Source organism: Anabas testudineus, chromosome 24, assembly GCF_900324465.2.
Source record: "Anabas testudineus chromosome 24, fAnaTes1.2, whole genome shotgun sequence".
Classification (NCBI taxonomy): domain Eukaryota; kingdom Metazoa; phylum Chordata; class Actinopteri; order Anabantiformes; family Anabantidae; genus Anabas; species Anabas testudineus.
This window is the reverse complement of record NC_046632.1, coordinates 5,773,173-5,791,352: the sequence shown is the minus strand read 5'-3', so window position 1 is coordinate 5,791,352 and position 18,180 is coordinate 5,773,173. Positions and strand designations below refer to the sequence as shown.

The window sequence follows — 18,180 nt, the reverse complement described above, 5'->3', positions numbered from 1 at the left end:
GGCCAATTGGAGTATGACACAACTTGTTACCAACCTACAAACCAAAAAAAAAAAACACACGAGTTAGACTATTCAAGTTAATTTCTTGAGTTCATGGTGCCATTTTTTCCACTCCTGTCAATCTGATTTATCAACTTTCATCGGCACTACTTTAACTTTAAGTGAAAAATTTCTATTTCTAAAGGACCAATAAACATTTATTTGCAGGAGAGGGCAGCTCTGGATTCATTTAGTTAAGAGGAAGACGGTCTAAACATATTTGGGAGATGATTATTTTATTAAACTGAAAGAGGGATGCGGGGTATTCAATGGTATAAACATGCAAACACACAGAAAAGAAAAACATACAACACATTCAGTTTGACATAAGTCCCTTTATTTTATTATCCTTTACTGCATCAACATGGCAAAGATAGAGTTTGTAAATCATATTAAATATCCATATTTCAAATCCAGGCTAATAATCAACTGAGATAGGCTACAGCTCTATGTAATATTTATCCTTCTCTAACAATTTCAAATGAATTATTTAAATATAATACAGATATATTTCATTTCTCTGTCAACAAGTTAGGGGCAAAATCATCAAAGAACACTTGGTCTTGTCTAAAAATAAGACATCAGAAAATCAATCATTTCCATACAAATGGTTTCAATTTATGAATTTAAATTTCTTTTTGTAAAAAGTAGAGCTCACAGTGGTGTCTGTCATTTTTGGGCACAGGTATCAGTCAATACATGTAAAGAGAAGAAGCATATCTCCCATAAAAGATGCAGAAAAAAAATATTAGAGTAATTTACTGGAGATTTGAATTCTACTTGATTTCCTAATTATGCTAATTAAAATGTTTGTTCGTTGTTTTAGGCAAGAGGCACCTACATTTTTTATCAATTCAAACAGCAACTATGAACAAGGAGTGCAAATTATACATGACCTAAAAAGCATCCAACTACTGCCCCTTCGTTCTGTTTCATTTCTATCCTGTAGTGCAAATCAGGGGAACAGTTCTTGCAAGTCATGCTGACATAGCCTTCTCAACCGAGCAACAACAAAAAAAAAAAAAAAAAACATCCTTAAACGTCTTAAACGACAAAATACTGACCAACAGCAATTGCACTTCACATTTCACCAACAAATGGCCATGGTTATGACAGGCAACATACGAACAGGAGAGCAGTACACAGTCATCTATACAGAAAAATGTCCTCTCAACAAAACTCTACGTAACAAACAAACAAAAAAATAGACTAGCTTACATACGATTGCACAACTTAGAGAGTTGTTCTCTTTTAAGTTAAAAGGCAAATGGTAACTGACTACTAAACAGCGACATTGTGACGGTGGTCGACTCGAGGAATGGCCTACGCGTATGAGCAGTAGTCTGGCACACCGAGCGAGTCTCTCGAGGAATGTTTCCCTCCAAGTAACACTGGCCTCAGCCGGTCTCCCGAAACTAGCTGAGTGTCGAATACCTTCATCAAAGCATTTGTAACCTCCAATTCAGTGCTCAGACCATAAGTAGTACAACTGGTGGAAGAAATATGACAAGAATTGACCCTTTTTCGTCTTATAAACCTACAAATCTACTTTGCATAGATTTGAAAATATCCAATAAAACCAAATCCAGTGGCGGCCATACTCCACTGCTGGCACTAGATTTGGTTTACTGTCAGTATGCTCCAGAAGAAAATGTTGTCTAGATCAGTGAATAGGACCTAAAATCCCACCCCTGCACACCTGTACAGTGTTGGGGGTGTTTGGGTGCATACCGAGCATACCGACACCCTTCTATTATCAAGTCATGGTTTTAGCCACCAAAGGCTCATACTTGCTAGAATCACAGGTTAAATTTCCTCTTAGCTATGAATCTTTTTTACTTTTTATTAAATGACAATGAAAATGATGAGATGTTATAAATTCACAACCAAAGCAAAGCCACTATAAAGCTCATGTAAAGGTTTTTTATCTTGATTAAGCCTGCACCAGAAGCAAACCCTACATATTTCCCTCACACTTGAACAAGCGAGATGTACTCACTATACATGATTAGATTCCCTTGATCTCCAACTAATAAGAAGAGCAGCACAGAGGCAATTAGTGGGACAAGGGAGACATTTAGGGGGAGCTTCTAGTACAAGCAACTACTTTGGGGAGCAATACCTCCTCTTCTTTTAGGTTTGCTTTTTTTTCTGTTTCTTCGGCTACAGGTGCAAGTCCTCTTGGAGTAAAGGCTGTGACATCTCCCTGCTTCTGTGTTTTAATGAAGGCAACTGTCTGAGCGTCACTTGTCTGATGTAGACCACCAGGAAGCCCAGCACCATCACCACACCGATGAGAGAACCCACAACAGGGGCGTAGGAGTACTCCTGCACCCTGGGAGGGATGGTGGGTGTGGACAGAGTCGGCTCTGGATACAGGAGGTCCTTAACGTTTACCAGGGAGCCGTTGTTAGGTTGAGGGCGGATGGACAGGATGTGGCACATGAGAGGATAAAGGTCGACAGAGCGCATGGAGGTCTTCACGTAATTCTGCCGAAAAGCTGGTCCACGTGCTACGAACACAGGATGCATGCTGCGTAAGGTGTTGTCATAGCCGTGGTTTCCAACTGGGGAGAAAAACAGACATGACATTTACAGTAAACTGTTAAACGCTTTGAATTTAATCATTCGTGCCTTGTTAACTACAGAACTCCAATTTTCACGTCATGAATTGCAGGCAGCGCTTTTTAGTTTACGGGTTTATGGACTCTGGCAAAGCTGCTCTCTCGAAACCACTAAATCAACCACAGGAACATACAAACAAAACTAAATAGAAACAAAACCAAAAAATACTTTCAAGCAAATAAGACAAGCGCAAATACGGTGTTGAAGGTTTAGGCTTTAAGAAACATGTAGGAGCCAATAGTAATAACCCAGAGCAATTATTTAAATAATAACTTGTCCTTTTCTAAGCACAGTGCATCACTTTCTTATCGGCTCTTATTGACCAGCAGCTCAAATCAACCTCACACAACTTAGACAAAGAGTCAGCAGGTTTTCCTTCTAGCTTTTAACTCCATCAGGTCCTTTTCCTGATTAACAAGCCGTCAACCAGGGGAACAGATTTAAACAGTAGAATTAGCTGCAGTCTGCTGTATTTAAAACCTCTGCCCCCTGTGGCACATGGTTTGTGATCTCTAATCTGAAGAAGAGGTGCCTCGAATAAAAAAATACTTGTTTCATATGAATTAGATTTGGAAAAATAACTGCTCTTGGAGACAGTCCAGGAAAAGCTCCAAACCCACACACAGTGCTGCTGTTTCAAGCTTTCTTTGTTAATTACAGCTGGTACAGCACAAGCTAGTTCAATGACTGCAAAACAATCCTAACAAGATATTAATAGTACAGATGAAAGCTGCTGTTTGAAATGTGGAAAAAAAAACAGGACAGTGTCTCTACAAAGCTTCAGGAGGTTTGAAAACGTACACATGAATGGGCCGCTCCTGTTCTGCATGATGGTCCAGCCCTCCTTGGCCTCTATGATGATGGGCATGATCCTGGTGTTGTGCCGGTAATGGAAGTGTTCGGGAATTTCTTCCTTCTTGAACACCACCATGTTTGGGTTTGCATCCACCAGCTTACTGTACACTTCATCAAGCTTCCCTGGAAGACAGATGCACAAATACAAACATAGTAAGTAGAAAATAACAAAAAGAAGACTTACACAGAGGTCTGATCCCATCATCGATACATGGACGGAAACAAATAGGGTCACATTGCATAAGCTTACTGAAATGATGAGGTGAATGTGTGCTGTGGTCAAAGCAAAAGGTTGTTTAACATTTATTAGAGTGTGTGACTTTTTTTTGGCCAAGAATTGTAGATTGATTGTGTATAACAAAACAAGATCAAGTGTGGTTACCTAATTTTTAAACAAAAGATGCTTCCTTGTGTGGGTTATTCTTCATTACAAAGATATTTCTGTGAAAATCCACCATTTAAACAATAAATAAACTTTTCAATATCTTGAGACATGCACAAAATAAGCTGCTAATTAGAGGTCACTGCACCTGTCCAATCCAGTATAAAAGCCCATTATGATATCATACCTTCTTTGGGGAGTATTCCCACCACTGGACTCTTATCCACCCAGGTGTACAGGTCTCGGTCCACATACTCATCCAGCTCTATGATATTATCAGTGAAAAGCTGTGTCATCCCGTGGTCGCTGGTCACTACCAGGTTCACTTTTTCATAAAGCCCAGCCTTCTTCAGCTCGTTGATGAGGAAGCCGAGCTTCTCATCAATCCCAACGATGACTTCGTCCATGGAGGAACTCTGAGGTCCAAACTTGTGCCCACTCTCATCAGGTTCTTCCCAGTACAGAACTCCAAAATCCACTGCCTCTTCTTTAGGCCCGGAGAACCACTCAATAATCCGCTCTACCCGAGTTTCAAAGGAGACTGAGGCGTTGTATGGAAGGTACTGATTGGGGAACATGCCGTGGATCTTTACATCAGACCCCGGCCACATCGCAGCTCCACTCCGTCCTCCAGCTTTCTGAATGGTCACCCAGAGGGGTACTGCCTCCTCCCACCACCGTGAATCATAAATACTGTCCGTCTCCATGGAGAAGGACTGATTCAGAACGGGGTCGTACATCTCATTGGCCACAATGCCGTGAGTCTCAGCATAAAGTCCCGTCACCAAGCTGTAGTGGTTGGGGAAGGTTTTGGTGATGTAAGCATTCTCCACCTGCTCCACCATCACTCCGTCATCTATGAGAATGCGGAAGTTAGGCGTCGGCACCCGGTCGAGATAATCCCAGCGGAAAGCCATCAAAGGACACGAGCAGCAGCTTGGGCCGCTCCTGCACATTGTGGCCCGTGTGTCCGTGTTGGTTCAAGTGCTGGAGGTAGGCCAGAGGCAGCAGCAGGGTCCACAGGCAGAGCAGAGGAGTGCAGCCTCCTCGCAGCAGGCAGTGCAGCATAGTGTGGCGTGTGACGAAAAGCAACCTACAAAAAACACAAAAGATAATGCTGAAAACTGACATGAAATATTGAATAATCATGGGAAAATATACCACAAACATTCTGCTTCAATAACGTCATGATTATTTTGGAGGACCTGCATGTGGTTTTCTGAATGTGCTATTAAAGATGACACTGATCAGTGGGTTTGTCACACAAGACGTCAGCAGATTAAGAAATATTTTGAACATTTCCTATAATAATGAATAATTGTGATTAATTGCTATTTAGGTGTGGATATGTCCAACCTGATTAAGAAAAGGTAATACAAAGTAAAATGCAGCTTTAAAGCTTTATCATTGATACTTAAAAAACAATTATCCCAGACAAAAGCTGGTTTTATTTATGGATATAAGTGGACATATCCAGTCCTACATCACACAGTGAAGACTGGAGTTACCCTATATAAACACCAATAATACTAAGGACATACCAGCAGAACAATTCCAAGTCACTGCACATTTGGCAACATGACTGTTTGTGCATGATTATGAGCAACTTCACAGGCAACACCACGAATCAACGTGAGCCGTGCCACTGACAGTCAGACATGTTCAAGAGGTAACAGGCTCCATGATTTAGCTTTTCTGCTGCAGTGCTAACAGCTACAACGCGCAGCGGCTCAGCCTGCAACTCTCACAAGACATCCCACACGCACCAAGTCCGTGTGCGCGTTAATGCAAAGCAAAAGAAAAAAATGCACAAATTCAGTGCGCACATTCAAGGCGCAAAACGGAGCGCTGCGAGCGACCTTACCTTGTTATCGGATCGTGCACTGGCTCGCCTTTACGCTGCACGCAGAGATAAACAGCCGGACTCGTCTGTGCCCCAAAGGAAGTCCCGCCTATTAACCTTGTGTGGTTTTACCTCTCTGTCCGGTTTATTTACCTCTATTAAACCAAGCCAGATCGGATGACAGCGAGAGGATGCCTGGCGTTTCCTGCAAGAGCATACTTCGCGTCATGGAGCGCTGCATCCCCTCACAGTCAGCGCGAACGACGAGTGAGCGCACAGTCTTCCCCATGACGTAATGCAGGGTGAGGAAGACGGTGGGGGGATGTGTGTGTGTGTGTGGGGGGGGGGGGGATCCAGTATTATAAATAGACATGGTCTGGTGTCAGTCAGGTTACTATCATGTGTGCGTCAAGATGCACACATAAACGAACAAATACGCCAAGGTTCATGTGACCTGAGGAGGGTTAAAGATGTGAAGTAGCGCCTGAATTAATGGTGTGATGCTTACTGAATATAGTGACGTTCAAAGATGTTGTTGCTCTAATGCTGTCTTAGTTCTGCTGTATGATTACACGGGATGCTGAACATTCAACACCAGACCTAAAGGGAAGACTGTGTCCACAAGGTGTCAGTCGAGACCTGTGTGCAAGCATCACGCTGCGTTACAAAAGAAAAAGATGGCATCTCACTAATGTCGCTGCAGGGTGAGAGTGAGACTATTTCTGACCCTCTGACAAGCTCCTCCATCCCTACAGAGGGAAAGATCAGTTTACTGGAGCTTATTGCTTGAGTGCACCATTTTTAAGAGACTCTTCATGTGCTGCTAATGCAATGCTGTGACTTCTTTTTGTGGCCTTGCTGTCAGATATCATCCAAAACTTCCACAGCAGACTAGGGTTTTAAGAGTTGGTGTTGCCCCAAACATACGTGAAAAGTGGTTAAAAGTGTTTCCAAAATGCACATTTGCTACTTTTATTGCACACAAACATCGTGAAGATCATGTTGTGTGATCAAAAGCTCCAGAACAGCTTTTAAATAGACCTTGAGGAGACAGTGAGGTTAAATGTTATTTTACACACATGTGATTAAAAAATACATATTGAGTTAGATTTGCTATCAGTTTGAATTAGGATAAAAAAGTATAAATACTGAAAGTTGCATATTTTAATTTGAAAGGAGCCAGTAAGGATAACTATTATAAAATTCATTCTAACCCTCGAGAGGCAATTTGAAACTGATATGTGTTGGATCACATTCTTTAATTTGAACACTGGAAATTCAGCTTTTAATATTTGCCACCTAACAGCAGCACCTTTCATGTGACCAGAAAAAGGGTGTTGCACTAATGTAATAAACTCGTAATAATGTAGTTTTTGGCTGTAGGATCGTCAGACATCACACAAATTGATACATTATATACAATCCACAAATCATTGGATAATCCAGTCATTTTAGCCCATTCATTGTAGTGTGTGCACAACACTGTGGATGACACTGATACATCAGTTTGTTCTAGACTCAAAATACACTGCTCAAAAAATAAAGGGAACACATGATCATTCCACTGTAAGTCCAAGTCCAGCACGCTTCTGGGAAATTAACCTGTCCAGTTAGGAAGCAACACTGATTGTGAATCAATGTCACCTGCTGTTAAGCAAATGGAGCAGACAACAGATGGAAATTAGATGCAATTAGCGAGACAACCCCTATAAAGGTGGGGCCTGTGCTCACTGCCCAACGCTGTGAGGGCCGATGGCATTTGCCAGGAGAACATCCGTCGTCTCATCAGGAGCATGTCCAGACGTTTTAGGGAGTGCATAGTGGAGGCCACACTTACTAACTCATTTTGAATTCCGAACGAAGGTGGATCAGCCTGTGATCCACCTTCCTGCATTCAAACGTTTAGGTAAAATATGATATAAGACATATTACCAGCAAAATGTCCTTACAGAATAAAAAAACACCCTGTGACTCCTGTGACTGACAAATGATATATTATTCTCATATGTATATTAATGCATCTCTAGTAGGATTTGTTGTAAATAGTCCAGTCCCTCATGCTCTAGCTATACTTCATGGTGGGGGTTGTTGCCTTTGCTGCTTGTTGCCTTTTAGCAAACAGGTTCTGGCTTAACTATATCTGCACTTGCTGCTCTGTGCACTTCTAAACTGCATTTCGTTGCCTTGTAGTTGTACATGTGTAATGACAATAAAGTTCAATCTAATTTAATGTTTGACTCTGCCAGCCTGCTGGGGGGTTTTGTGGAGTATGTTCTTGCTGTGTCTGTTTGAAATTCAGATGGTATGGGGTGCCCTGTTGATTAATCATACTGTCACCGATGCTGACGCTGATAACAGTGTAGATGGCCTTTTATGTCTTGGGCATGGAGAACCCAACTTCTTTCCTGAAAACAAGATGAAACATGGACTCATCTGACCACATGTCTCCACTGACTTTCAGTCCAGAGAGCTGTGTGGTGTTTCTGCAAAGAATTACTGTATGGCTTCCTCTTCACTCAACAGAGTTTCAGGGATGGACTCTTATGAGCTGCAGATGATAAGAGACATAAATTCTTTGTAATCCTGTGTTCGGAAATGTATTTTTTTAATTGACTGACAGTCCTCTCACAAACTTACAAACCACTGATAATGACCTTTATGGGTCTTTTGCGTTAATATGCTCTCACTTATTTGTATCTTGTCTTTTTTGCTTCAGGTTTCTGTGTTGTAAAATAAACCGTGTTAGATTTTAAACAATAATCTTGGGTTGTTTTTTTTGTGGATTTCTCTTGCGCCTCTTTCTTTTATGTGTCGTACATGTTCCTCTTTGTGTTTCCCCTCTTCCATTTAGCTGACAGTGTGAATCCATGTGGGAACAGTGGAGCAACATCAAGCTACCTGCTCTTGTGTGTTCTGCGTTGACTTCTAAAACAGCTGTGCATTCACAGCTATGTCGACATGATGCGGTTTCGTTTGTTTGGGCAGAACAGCTATAGTCTATTGTGTCATTTGTATCTCTCTCTCTCTGCCTCTTTCTCTGGGTATTGTGATGCAGCGCAAGAATGTTGAGGTTGCTTTTGTTGATTTCTTTGTAGAATGTTTTTTATGGACATTGTGCGCTTAAAATGGTGTCAAACCGTATGTGCTGCAATGTACGCTTTGTGGAACATGTTCTGGATGTTCATTGTTGCAAAGTCGGAACATCGTAGAAGCGCTGGGTCCAATTATAAACTGAGAAAATAGCCAAGCATAAAGTTCCTATTAGTTCCCCTGATTATTCACAGCTTTTGACAATGTGTTTTAAACTTTAAACAAGTAAAACGAAATCCTGTCGTGCCAGCAGGTATTTATGATATCATAAGAAAAACAAATGTGAGGGTGATTTAGCTCTGGAAAAAAAAGCCCTGACTTACAAAAATATGTGAAAATGCCAATTGTTAGTAACGTGTTTCTTTGTTATTGTAGTACACTGAGCATATTTGGGTTTTGAGCTGTTTGAATGCATCACCTTGGACTCAGAGAAACGGTCATTGTAATACACGTAATATTTGTCATGTAGTACACACAAACATTTCATAAAGTAGGGAATCGTTTGACACAAAAGAGATCATGAAAATGCCGTTTTACTCATGAAAACTAAGTTCCTGTCTGATAAGTAGTCTTTACTATCGCTTGAGTATCCAGAGATTTATTAAAACCTGTGAAAAAAAAAATCATATGGTGACTGAAGCAATTACTAGTATTTACAGAATAAAAAGCAGCGGACTGGGTAAGATTAAAGCAAAAATCAGGGTTAGGATATGATTTTGCCCTACGAGGCCACACTGAGAGTTACTCGGGCTTTCCAGAAGGGTATTTCTGGGACTCTGTGACCATCTGAAGTGCACTTGAGTCAAACAGAGGACATTAAGGTTTACCACAGGGGCACTTTTGGCTTACCAGAAGGTCACCTAGGATTACTAGATAGTAACTTGAGGCTCCTTCAGTTGACCAGAAGTGCACTAAAGCTTACCAAAAGGTAATTTGGGTTACGACCTTAGGGAAAAAACAACTCCAACAACCACTCATTTAGGATATAGTGCTGTTAGTGTGACTGGTTTGTAACTGCAAATACATGACAAGAATGTATTTAAAACGTTCATTAATTTAATTTAATGTTCATTAAAGTGAACAGCTGTAATACAAAATGTACCAAAAATAAAAAAAAATGAAAATAACTCATTCTCTTTATATTGATTATATCCATTGTATTGACTAGTCCCTGTCCTGTTTGTTGTGCACACCGAGGTGTGGGAGCCCTCTAGCTCTTTACAGCACTGGGGACCCTGCAAGACACAATGGCCGCCAGCTTTTCTGGGAGCTCGTCTGTGGCAGACATTGTGTCCATTCTTCTGCTCCTTTGTGTGTTTTTTATTTCCACCATTCTCTCTGCCTCATCCTACATTACCCAGATCCACCGAGAGTCGGTCCTGCTTTCATTGGCGTGTGTTCACTTTCCCTCTCAGCCATCGGCGTCTCGTGGGATCGCCGCACAAAGAGCGCGCAGCCAATGGCAGGAGGCCTCTGAGAAATCTCGGCCAATGTCCGCGACCCTCTTATTTACATAGAGACCGGACGAGCCAATCGGGAGTCAGAACAGGAGAAGATTTTGACCCCTCTACCCAATGGCTGTGGAAGGTATAGAGTTTTGGGGAGTGCATATAATCAACATATTATCGAAGGTGCTTAGATATTGATCCTGTATTTCGAGGTAGTTCAAATTCACCTCTCTTGGACCTTCGGGTTTGACCTCAATTTTTTTTTCCCCCCCCTCGCTGGAGAACAAATAAACCGTAAAAATGCCGAAGAGAAAGGTGAGTGTCGTGTGTGCCATCCAGCTCACTTCACTGTAGTTTTTTTCCTGCTCTTGCATTTGAGGGAAAATAGCGGTGCGCGGTTTTTGTGGCGACGTCGAGGCAGGTGAGGCGATGCCAAAGTTTGAGGAAGCGTCTTGTTCGTCCGCGACCTTTCAGGTGTGTTAACGCGTCTTGACCTCGCACGGGAGATGTTCCATCGGCGGCGTTTCATCATTTCTGCACTCTAAATGCCCCTGTGTGCGTCTCAATGGCCGTTCTTGTGGTCGTTTTATTTGCCACTTCCCTGTCCACCGTGCGCACTGGTGAATGTCAGACGGAGCCGCGGGATGGATGGATGCGTAAATCCCGTAGGAGACGTACGTGCTGCTAATGCTTCTGGGCGCATTTCGCGCATATGTGACACTTATGGATTCTTTATAACGCGCGATCTAGTAGCAAATAGAAAGATCACCGCTTCCCCTGTGTCGGCTCTCCACTGGTGACAAATGGCAGACGCCGAGCCAACCGAACAAACCCACATCCAGATGGAAAGAAAGGAATTAAGAAAAGGGGGATCAGAGACAATTGTCGCCGTGTTAAAAGAGGCCGTGACACTATCTAAACAGCCGTGCACGACGAGCTCCAGCGCATTGTATCAGTGCATACATGGAAACTGGCTTTTCCACCCTCTAAAAACTGCCATTGTCTGCGCAGATTTGTCTTTGAGGACAGAGAATGGGGGGCCTCTAGGGGCGGAGGTCGCCCACATGCAAATGATGCGATTGCCAACCTGCAGGCCAAACCAACATTTTTTTTTCACGGTGGGGGTGGACTCCCCCGTGCACCATCCTTAACCTACCTGCAGCACGAATAATACGCTCATTGTAGGAGAGTCTCCATTCGAGATAGATCGAGAGCCCCACGGTTTGTGTCTGACAACTAAATGAATCCCGGTGTGTCACTGCTCTTTGGGAGCTGAGTTGCTGACATGTAAGTAGCCGGAGATGCTTCCATTAAAATGGTCATCACCAGAGAGCCTCCACTATCCTCATGGAGCCAATCACGGTGGCATCACATGAGATTGCAATTGGCACATTGCACATTTGGGACTTGAGATTCAAATTGTGTAGACATTACAGTAATATTTTAAGCATTAAATAAATACATTTATTATTAATTGTGAATTTAAGCCCTTTAAAATTAAGAAAGCTTTTTTGGGGGGGTTGTGCACAGCTGTATTGAAATCCTCAGTACAGCACATGAATAAAATATCCCTGCTTCATTTTAGTAAATCAGTGGTGAAGATACCAGAAGCACAAGACAGAATCGATGTTGTTTGCTGTAGCTGTTGTGGGTTTTGTTCATTTGTGTCATGCTTTTGTATGCACAGGCCTTTTTCAGATAGGTAGGACCTTAACCATCAATTAGCAGTTAATGTTTTCTCATTTACTCGATTAACAAAAAAAAAACGTTTTTGTAAAATGTCAAATTGTAAAAAAAAAAAAAAAAAAAAAGCAACTTCTCCAAGTTGAGCTATTTAGAAACTAAAAAACAAAAACTGAGAGCCAGTACATCTGTGGCATATTTGCCTCACAAGCAATGTAAACTATCCCATTTGATTATCAAACTAGTAGCAAATAGATTTTGTTGTTGTTTTTTAAATTGAGTAATCATTTAGTCTCTAGTTACACTTCGTGTGTAACGTTAGTAAGTGGGCCGGCGGGTCAGTGTGTACCTGTGCTCTTAACTCTTAACCGTCTCTGTATTCTCTGCTTAATTAACTACAGTCTCCAGAAGGTGCTGATGGCAAGGATGCCTCCAAAGTCACAAAACAAGAGGTAAATACTATTGGGCTGATTATTTTTATGTTGTGTTTGGGTGTGCAGGTGTGTTTGCATGCTGTGTTTTTTTTTTGTGTGCTAAAAGACAGTGTGTATGTGTGTGTGTGTGTGTGTGAGACAATAGCCACATGACAGGTTAATGATTAGGACACTTGTAGCAGCCACCAAGCAGATTAGCTCAAGATCAGGCTGCAAAGGTACAACTGATATCTATGTCTCTCTGTCACTGTCTCTCTCGCTCTCTTGTTCATCAACCCTTGCTCCGGTAGCCCACCAGAAGGTCAGAGAGATTGTCAGCGGTAAGTTTTGCTCTCACCGTGCTGTCTTCACCTCTGTCACTGTCCTCTCCGTCCTCTCCTCGTCTCCCCTTCATTCTGTCTCAGTCTTGTGGGATTCAAAAGTGTGACTTTACCAAGACACAGAGTAAAGTCCTCACCCATTTGATCAGAGCACTTTACAAATTCCATAAACACAATTTCATGAGGATTGAATCTGGCTTGCTGTGCATATGTTCTCTCTGTTGTATTTGCCTGTTTTTAATGTGGGCTTCTGCAAAGTAGGGCTGTATGATCAGTGATATTAAAATTTAATAATACAAATATTAATGATAGAATGTTATTGTAATTTACTTCTTAGCTGTACTCTGCAACAACTAAAACTGTGTTATTCTCCAACTTCTGGAGAAACATACAAGGTGTACATGGATATTAACCCTATAAGGCCAATTGTATCATATTTGATACACAAAAATCTTTGATTAAATAATTATCATATCATAATTAACAAAAATTAAACATGAAAAATCTTACATTTTGAAATAATGTCTTAAAATGTTTTTTCAACAAAGTGTGCAATACACACTCCATTTAAAAATATAGGATGTTGTAACTACTATTTATTGGACTGGGCTTTAAAGGGTTAACCATGGTAATACTATCTAGCAGATAGCATTAGGTTGTTGTTTTTGTGTGATCATGCAGCCCTGCCATACAGATCATGTTCTATGTGTTGTCTTTTGCATGTTGCACCCATCTATACTCAGTCTTTGCATGTGCTTGTACATTTGTATGTGCACTTTAAAGGAATAGTTTAACATTTTGGGAATGCTCTTAACTTCATGAACGAATGATCTCTCTGTGCTAGATATGGAGCTCAATTAACTTAGCCTCAAAAGCTTATAAATGTGTTATATTGTAGGTCTTAACAGACATAAGAGTGAGAAAAAGAAAAGAAGAGAAGTGGTATATTTCCCAGAATGTCCAAGTTCTCCTTTAAAATGAAACTTTACTCATTTTCAACTTGATATCTTGCTTCCTATGGTTCTAGTTTGGGGAGAGTGTATCTATACAGACAGTATATAAATGATGTTAAACATCCCTTTGCCTTCTAATGTCTCTCTGTTTCTAGGTGCTTTTCAGTTCAGATGATGTCATCTCGTTGCTTGTGCTAAGAAGTACGACTGTCATTTTTCAGCTGGAGGAAAAGACTATATATTACATAGTATAGCATATAGTATTGTAAGACAGGGAAGGCTGAGGAAAGTTTAATACCATTCATACCCTGCACATTTATTTCCCAAACTAGAACCTAATCATTTAAGTTGACACTGTCAGAACGCTGTTAGTAAACATCATGCTTCCTGATATGATATTTCTCTGTTTTCAAATGCCTTTAGTGGCCAAATTATTTAATAAGATGTGGCTTTTTTTTTAGCAGTAAACAAACACTGATATCTTGTTTATAGGCTACTATTTAGAGTGCTTGACTTTCTTGTGCTTTCCAAATTTCTAATAAAATGTGCATCACATGATATAATTTTGTTACAGCAGTGTTGCTGTAGCTCGTAGCTTCAGGGTAATGTTGTCCACGCTCAGCAGCCTGGAAAAAGCTGTGCAGCAAACTGGCCAGGGTTGTAGCTGCCACCTGATATAGTCATTGCACAGTGGTCTGAGGTCAGTTCACTATTAGAAGAGGCAGATATTTAAAGCTACTTAGCACGGAAAGATTGACACGTCCTCTTTTGTTGGAAGTGCTTCATCATTATTAATATTTACAGTGAGATCAAATGCAGACGTTCTAATCTTCTGTGTGCTCTCCATTCATTATACAGAATTTTCTGAGCACCTCTTGTGGCTAAAGCAATATTATTTCAAACAGTGCCCTCTGTGAATGTAAAGAGGAGGCGGGATAAAGATAAACTGATATTTCTCTAGAAGCCTTTCACTCTGAGCTTCATCAGTCCTAACTGGCTTTTTGTGTAACTTGTAGAAACCTGCTCCACCCAAGCCCGAGGCCAAGCCCAAGAAGGCCATCGTCAAGGTAAAGCACACACACACACACACACACACACACACAAAAACTACCTCTACCAATATTTTTATAAATATCCCCATAAATTTGTAGCAGTCAGGCACACAGTTACCTCTCAGTACTAGTTTATAAGCACAATTATTATTAAGACAGCTGATTGTGGTACACGCTCACACACTTCCCTGTCTATAATGTGCATGATGCGCACAGATTTTTCTAATGGGAAACAGACCATTTTGTATTTACACGTGTTAAAATCTGTTGAAATCAGTTCCCCGTGACTCTGTCTTCAAACAAATTCTGGGTATTTTTGGTGTTCAAAATCAAAGTGAGGATAGTTGTTGATGCAGAAAAAAAAGGCCATAAAGGCCTATGGTTACTTAGTTTATATGCCGTGTATGCTCTTCTGATTTTTTTCCATGCAGAAAGCAGTAGATGATAAGGGGGCCAAGGCAAAGAAAGGCGGCCCTAAGGGAAAGAAGGATGATGGTCCCGCCCAGAATGGAGAGACCAAGACCAATGAGGTATGTGGAGGGAATATCTCAATGAGGAAAGTGTATTCTCAGTCGGAAAGATGCTGGAAATAATCACTTTTATTTCTTTATTTTGTTTATTTTGTCTGTTGTGCATAAACATGTCATATTTAATAATCACTCCTACATTCCTCCATCACCTACCTTGTCACTAATACACATCTCTTTTCACTCATATGTTCTCACACACACACACACACACACACACACACACCACACACACATAAAACACCAGATCTATGTGTCTCGTCCGTCTGTCAGTGTGTCTTCCATCAGAAGCACAGCTCCCTCCATGATGTCAGTGAGAGGGCAGAGTGAGACAGTCAGAGTTAAGGGTATGCTTGAGTGTTTCTAATCCGTCTTTGCAGTGTGTTTTAACACTAACATATAGTTTCATTATATATAGTAGATACAGCAAATGTACATTAAATGCGTGAACATTTCCCCAGTGCTTTGCAGTGTTGTGTGTACTGGCAGGCGAGAAAGAGAGAGAGAGAGAGAGAATGTAAAAGAGACTCTAATGAAGAGAGAGTGAGGAAGGGAACTAGTGGGGATGTCTGCAGCTTTTCTCGCTGTGTGCAGTGAAGTGGGCATGGACAACTTTTTACAAATGTGCAAGAAGGTTTGGTGCTGCTCACAGAGCTGCGACGTGAACCATGAGCAGCACACTGTGTTCGTAAGGCAGATGGTTCTCCCGGTGCCCAGACAGAGAAAACACAATGGGAGATGTTCAAAATGTTCACATAGAGAGTCGGGCATCGATTCTCTAGTTGAGTAAATGTTAATTCCCGATCACATCAGAGACGTTATTGGTTTCTTTGAGTAGATTTAATGAGCAATTTAGTGAAAAAAAAACTGTTACAGAGGTTATGACTATTTAGGACAGAGAGTGCACTCGTGCAAATGTTCATCTATTAGGTAAACACATCTTGTGAATGCATGATTTAAATAGGAAGACCGTTTCAGCTGGCATGTTGAAGCTTCAGATTCAAGAGTCAGTTCAGTCTGATCACAAACACATAGCATTTAACTATGCAACTCTGGGTTTTATTAGCTTAGGTTATGATATACTGTAACCTATATCTCAGTATAATTTTAACAATGCTCAAGTCCTAGAAAAGTGACAATTCTAAACACGGCAGCACAAAAAACGAAACTTGTTGACTGCTGAAGGTTGAGGCAGCTCTCATGTCCTCACATAACGTGCAGATGAAGCTAGAATCATCATACAGACATATCGATGGTGTCTATTTTCCAAATTGTTAATGGATTTCTTAATATTATTCATTGACAGCATTGGTCTATTGCGTTCCCTAGAATGAATTCAACAACGCCTGAACATCACATTGTGATTCAGGTACCATCGCTGCTGTGTTTTTTTATCTCGAGTGCCTGTGGCTTATTTCAGGAACCTGTTTATAATGTTTTTGTCGGCTAAAAGTGCAAACTACTTCAGAGCTGGAACATACGATGATGCAAAGATATTTGCAGTTCCTTGTCGAGCTAAACCCAAAGACAGATGATTGGTGTAATACATTCATCCAGGTCTGTAGCTCTATTGATGCTTCACTGAGAGAGTTTGTGCAGAACGGATTTGTTCGGTCTACACTCACTGAGAACTTGCCTGCCGAGCCTTGGCAGACTAAACCATACCAAGCGCAAGTTGTGGCTCGCTTTTTGAAGCTACTTTATTCCAGTCTAACACGTCCATCAATGTATAACCCTTTTGCCTCCTTCTCCCTTCAGGTATCTGAAGCAGCAGAGCAGGGGACTGAAGAGAAAGCGTAAAGACACTGACACATCCACCGACTCGTCCCCTCTGATTCCATGGCAGCAAAGCATCTTTTTTTACTGACGATTTTTGTACCATGCTGAATTTTTTTTAGAATTGTGATAGCAGAGACGGACAACCAGCAGCCCCCATCCCTCATATTCACACTCCTGTCGGCTCCATTTACCTATAGTATATCGGCAAATGGAGCTCCCCCATTATGTATCACTAAACAGTATGCCTACCAGAAACAGAAAGACAGAATGACGTGGTTTTATCAAACGCTGCAGATGTTCTTCATCTTGCCTGACGGGGGCTGTAAACATGACTGTTATGATCTCTAAACCAGCTCTGTCTACATTTGCAGTTCTATTTCTCTACAAGAGATGATCATTACTATTAGGCACTCTGACTAAATGAGGAGATGCTTATCCCCACCCCCCCACCCCCCGATGGTTAAGCTAGAGATCTGTGGATGCAGAGCTACATGAAACCGGGTCCATAGTCTCCATGGAGAACATTTGCAGCTCTTTAGAAATGCTTAATAAGTTTTTAGAATCATCACAACTGTGTTCCAAATTGCTCCTTTTGTACGTGTGTGCTTGAGTGAATGTGTTTGTGGGTCACTGTGTTTGACTTTGTCCCTACCGCCACCCCCCTACCCCCCAGCGCCTTGTCCTGCAGCAGAGTGACATAGCAATAATGAGTGGTACTTCTGTTCTAGACGGCTCTTTTGGCTTTGGAACCTCTGGGCTTCTCTGAGTTTCATCCTGTTGGGAGAATATTTTGAAATAAAAGAAAAAGTTGATGTCACGTTTTTTTTTTCTGGTGTCTTCACTAATTAGTGAATATATATTATGTTATGTATATTTTCTCTATTTACTCATACAGTGTTGCTTTATTCTTCCTACCTTCAAACACGTGTCTTTTTTAGTCTGGAAAGCTCTGTTAGACTGCACGTGTGTGCCTGCAGTGTGTGCTCTTTTATTCGGGAGCTCCTTTTCACATATGTTCATGTTTGGAGTTAGTTTTTAAAGCAGCACAAAGCCTCGTGCTGTCTGTCCGTGTATATCTTTGTGTTTGAGCGTGTGAGGTCGCCAGGGGCACCTGGCTGTGTTAAATACAACTGCTGTGTCAGGAAGTGAA

General features: G+C 41.3%; 2 protein-coding genes across 4 annotated transcripts; one reads left to right on the top strand and one right to left on the bottom strand.

Moving 5' to 3' along the window:
* Window positions 1-354: 354 nt before the first annotated feature.
* Window positions 355-5,576, bottom strand: enpp5 (ectonucleotide pyrophosphatase/phosphodiesterase 5). Its single transcript, XM_026342014.1, is given in 5 exon segments — window positions 355-2,606; window positions 3,466-3,642; window positions 4,089-4,812; window positions 4,814-4,994; window positions 5,443-5,576. Coding segments are annotated over 5 exon segments (1,539 nt in total). The 5' UTR covers window positions 5,496-5,576; the 3' UTR covers window positions 355-2,202.
* A 4,855-nt stretch (window positions 5,577-10,431) lies between these two features.
* On the top strand, window positions 10,432-17,847 carry hmgn3 (high mobility group nucleosomal binding domain 3). Of its 3 annotated transcripts, XM_026342044.1 has the most exons (7): window positions 10,432-10,597; window positions 12,367-12,417; window positions 12,690-12,719; window positions 14,689-14,739; window positions 15,156-15,254; window positions 15,499-15,598; window positions 17,010-17,847. In XM_026342044.1, exons 1-7 carry the CDS (start codon window positions 10,583-10,585, stop codon window positions 17,015-17,017), a joined length of 354 nt encoding a protein of 117 aa, XP_026197829.1. In that variant the 5' UTR covers window positions 10,432-10,582; the 3' UTR covers window positions 17,018-17,847. The 3 variants fall into 3 exon arrangements, with proteins under 3 accessions (XP_026197829.1, XP_026197830.1, XP_026197831.1); XM_026342045.1 differs by lacking the exon at window positions 12,690-12,719; XM_026342046.1 differs by lacking the exon at window positions 15,499-15,598.
* The last annotated feature ends 333 nt before the right edge of the window (window positions 17,848-18,180 follow it).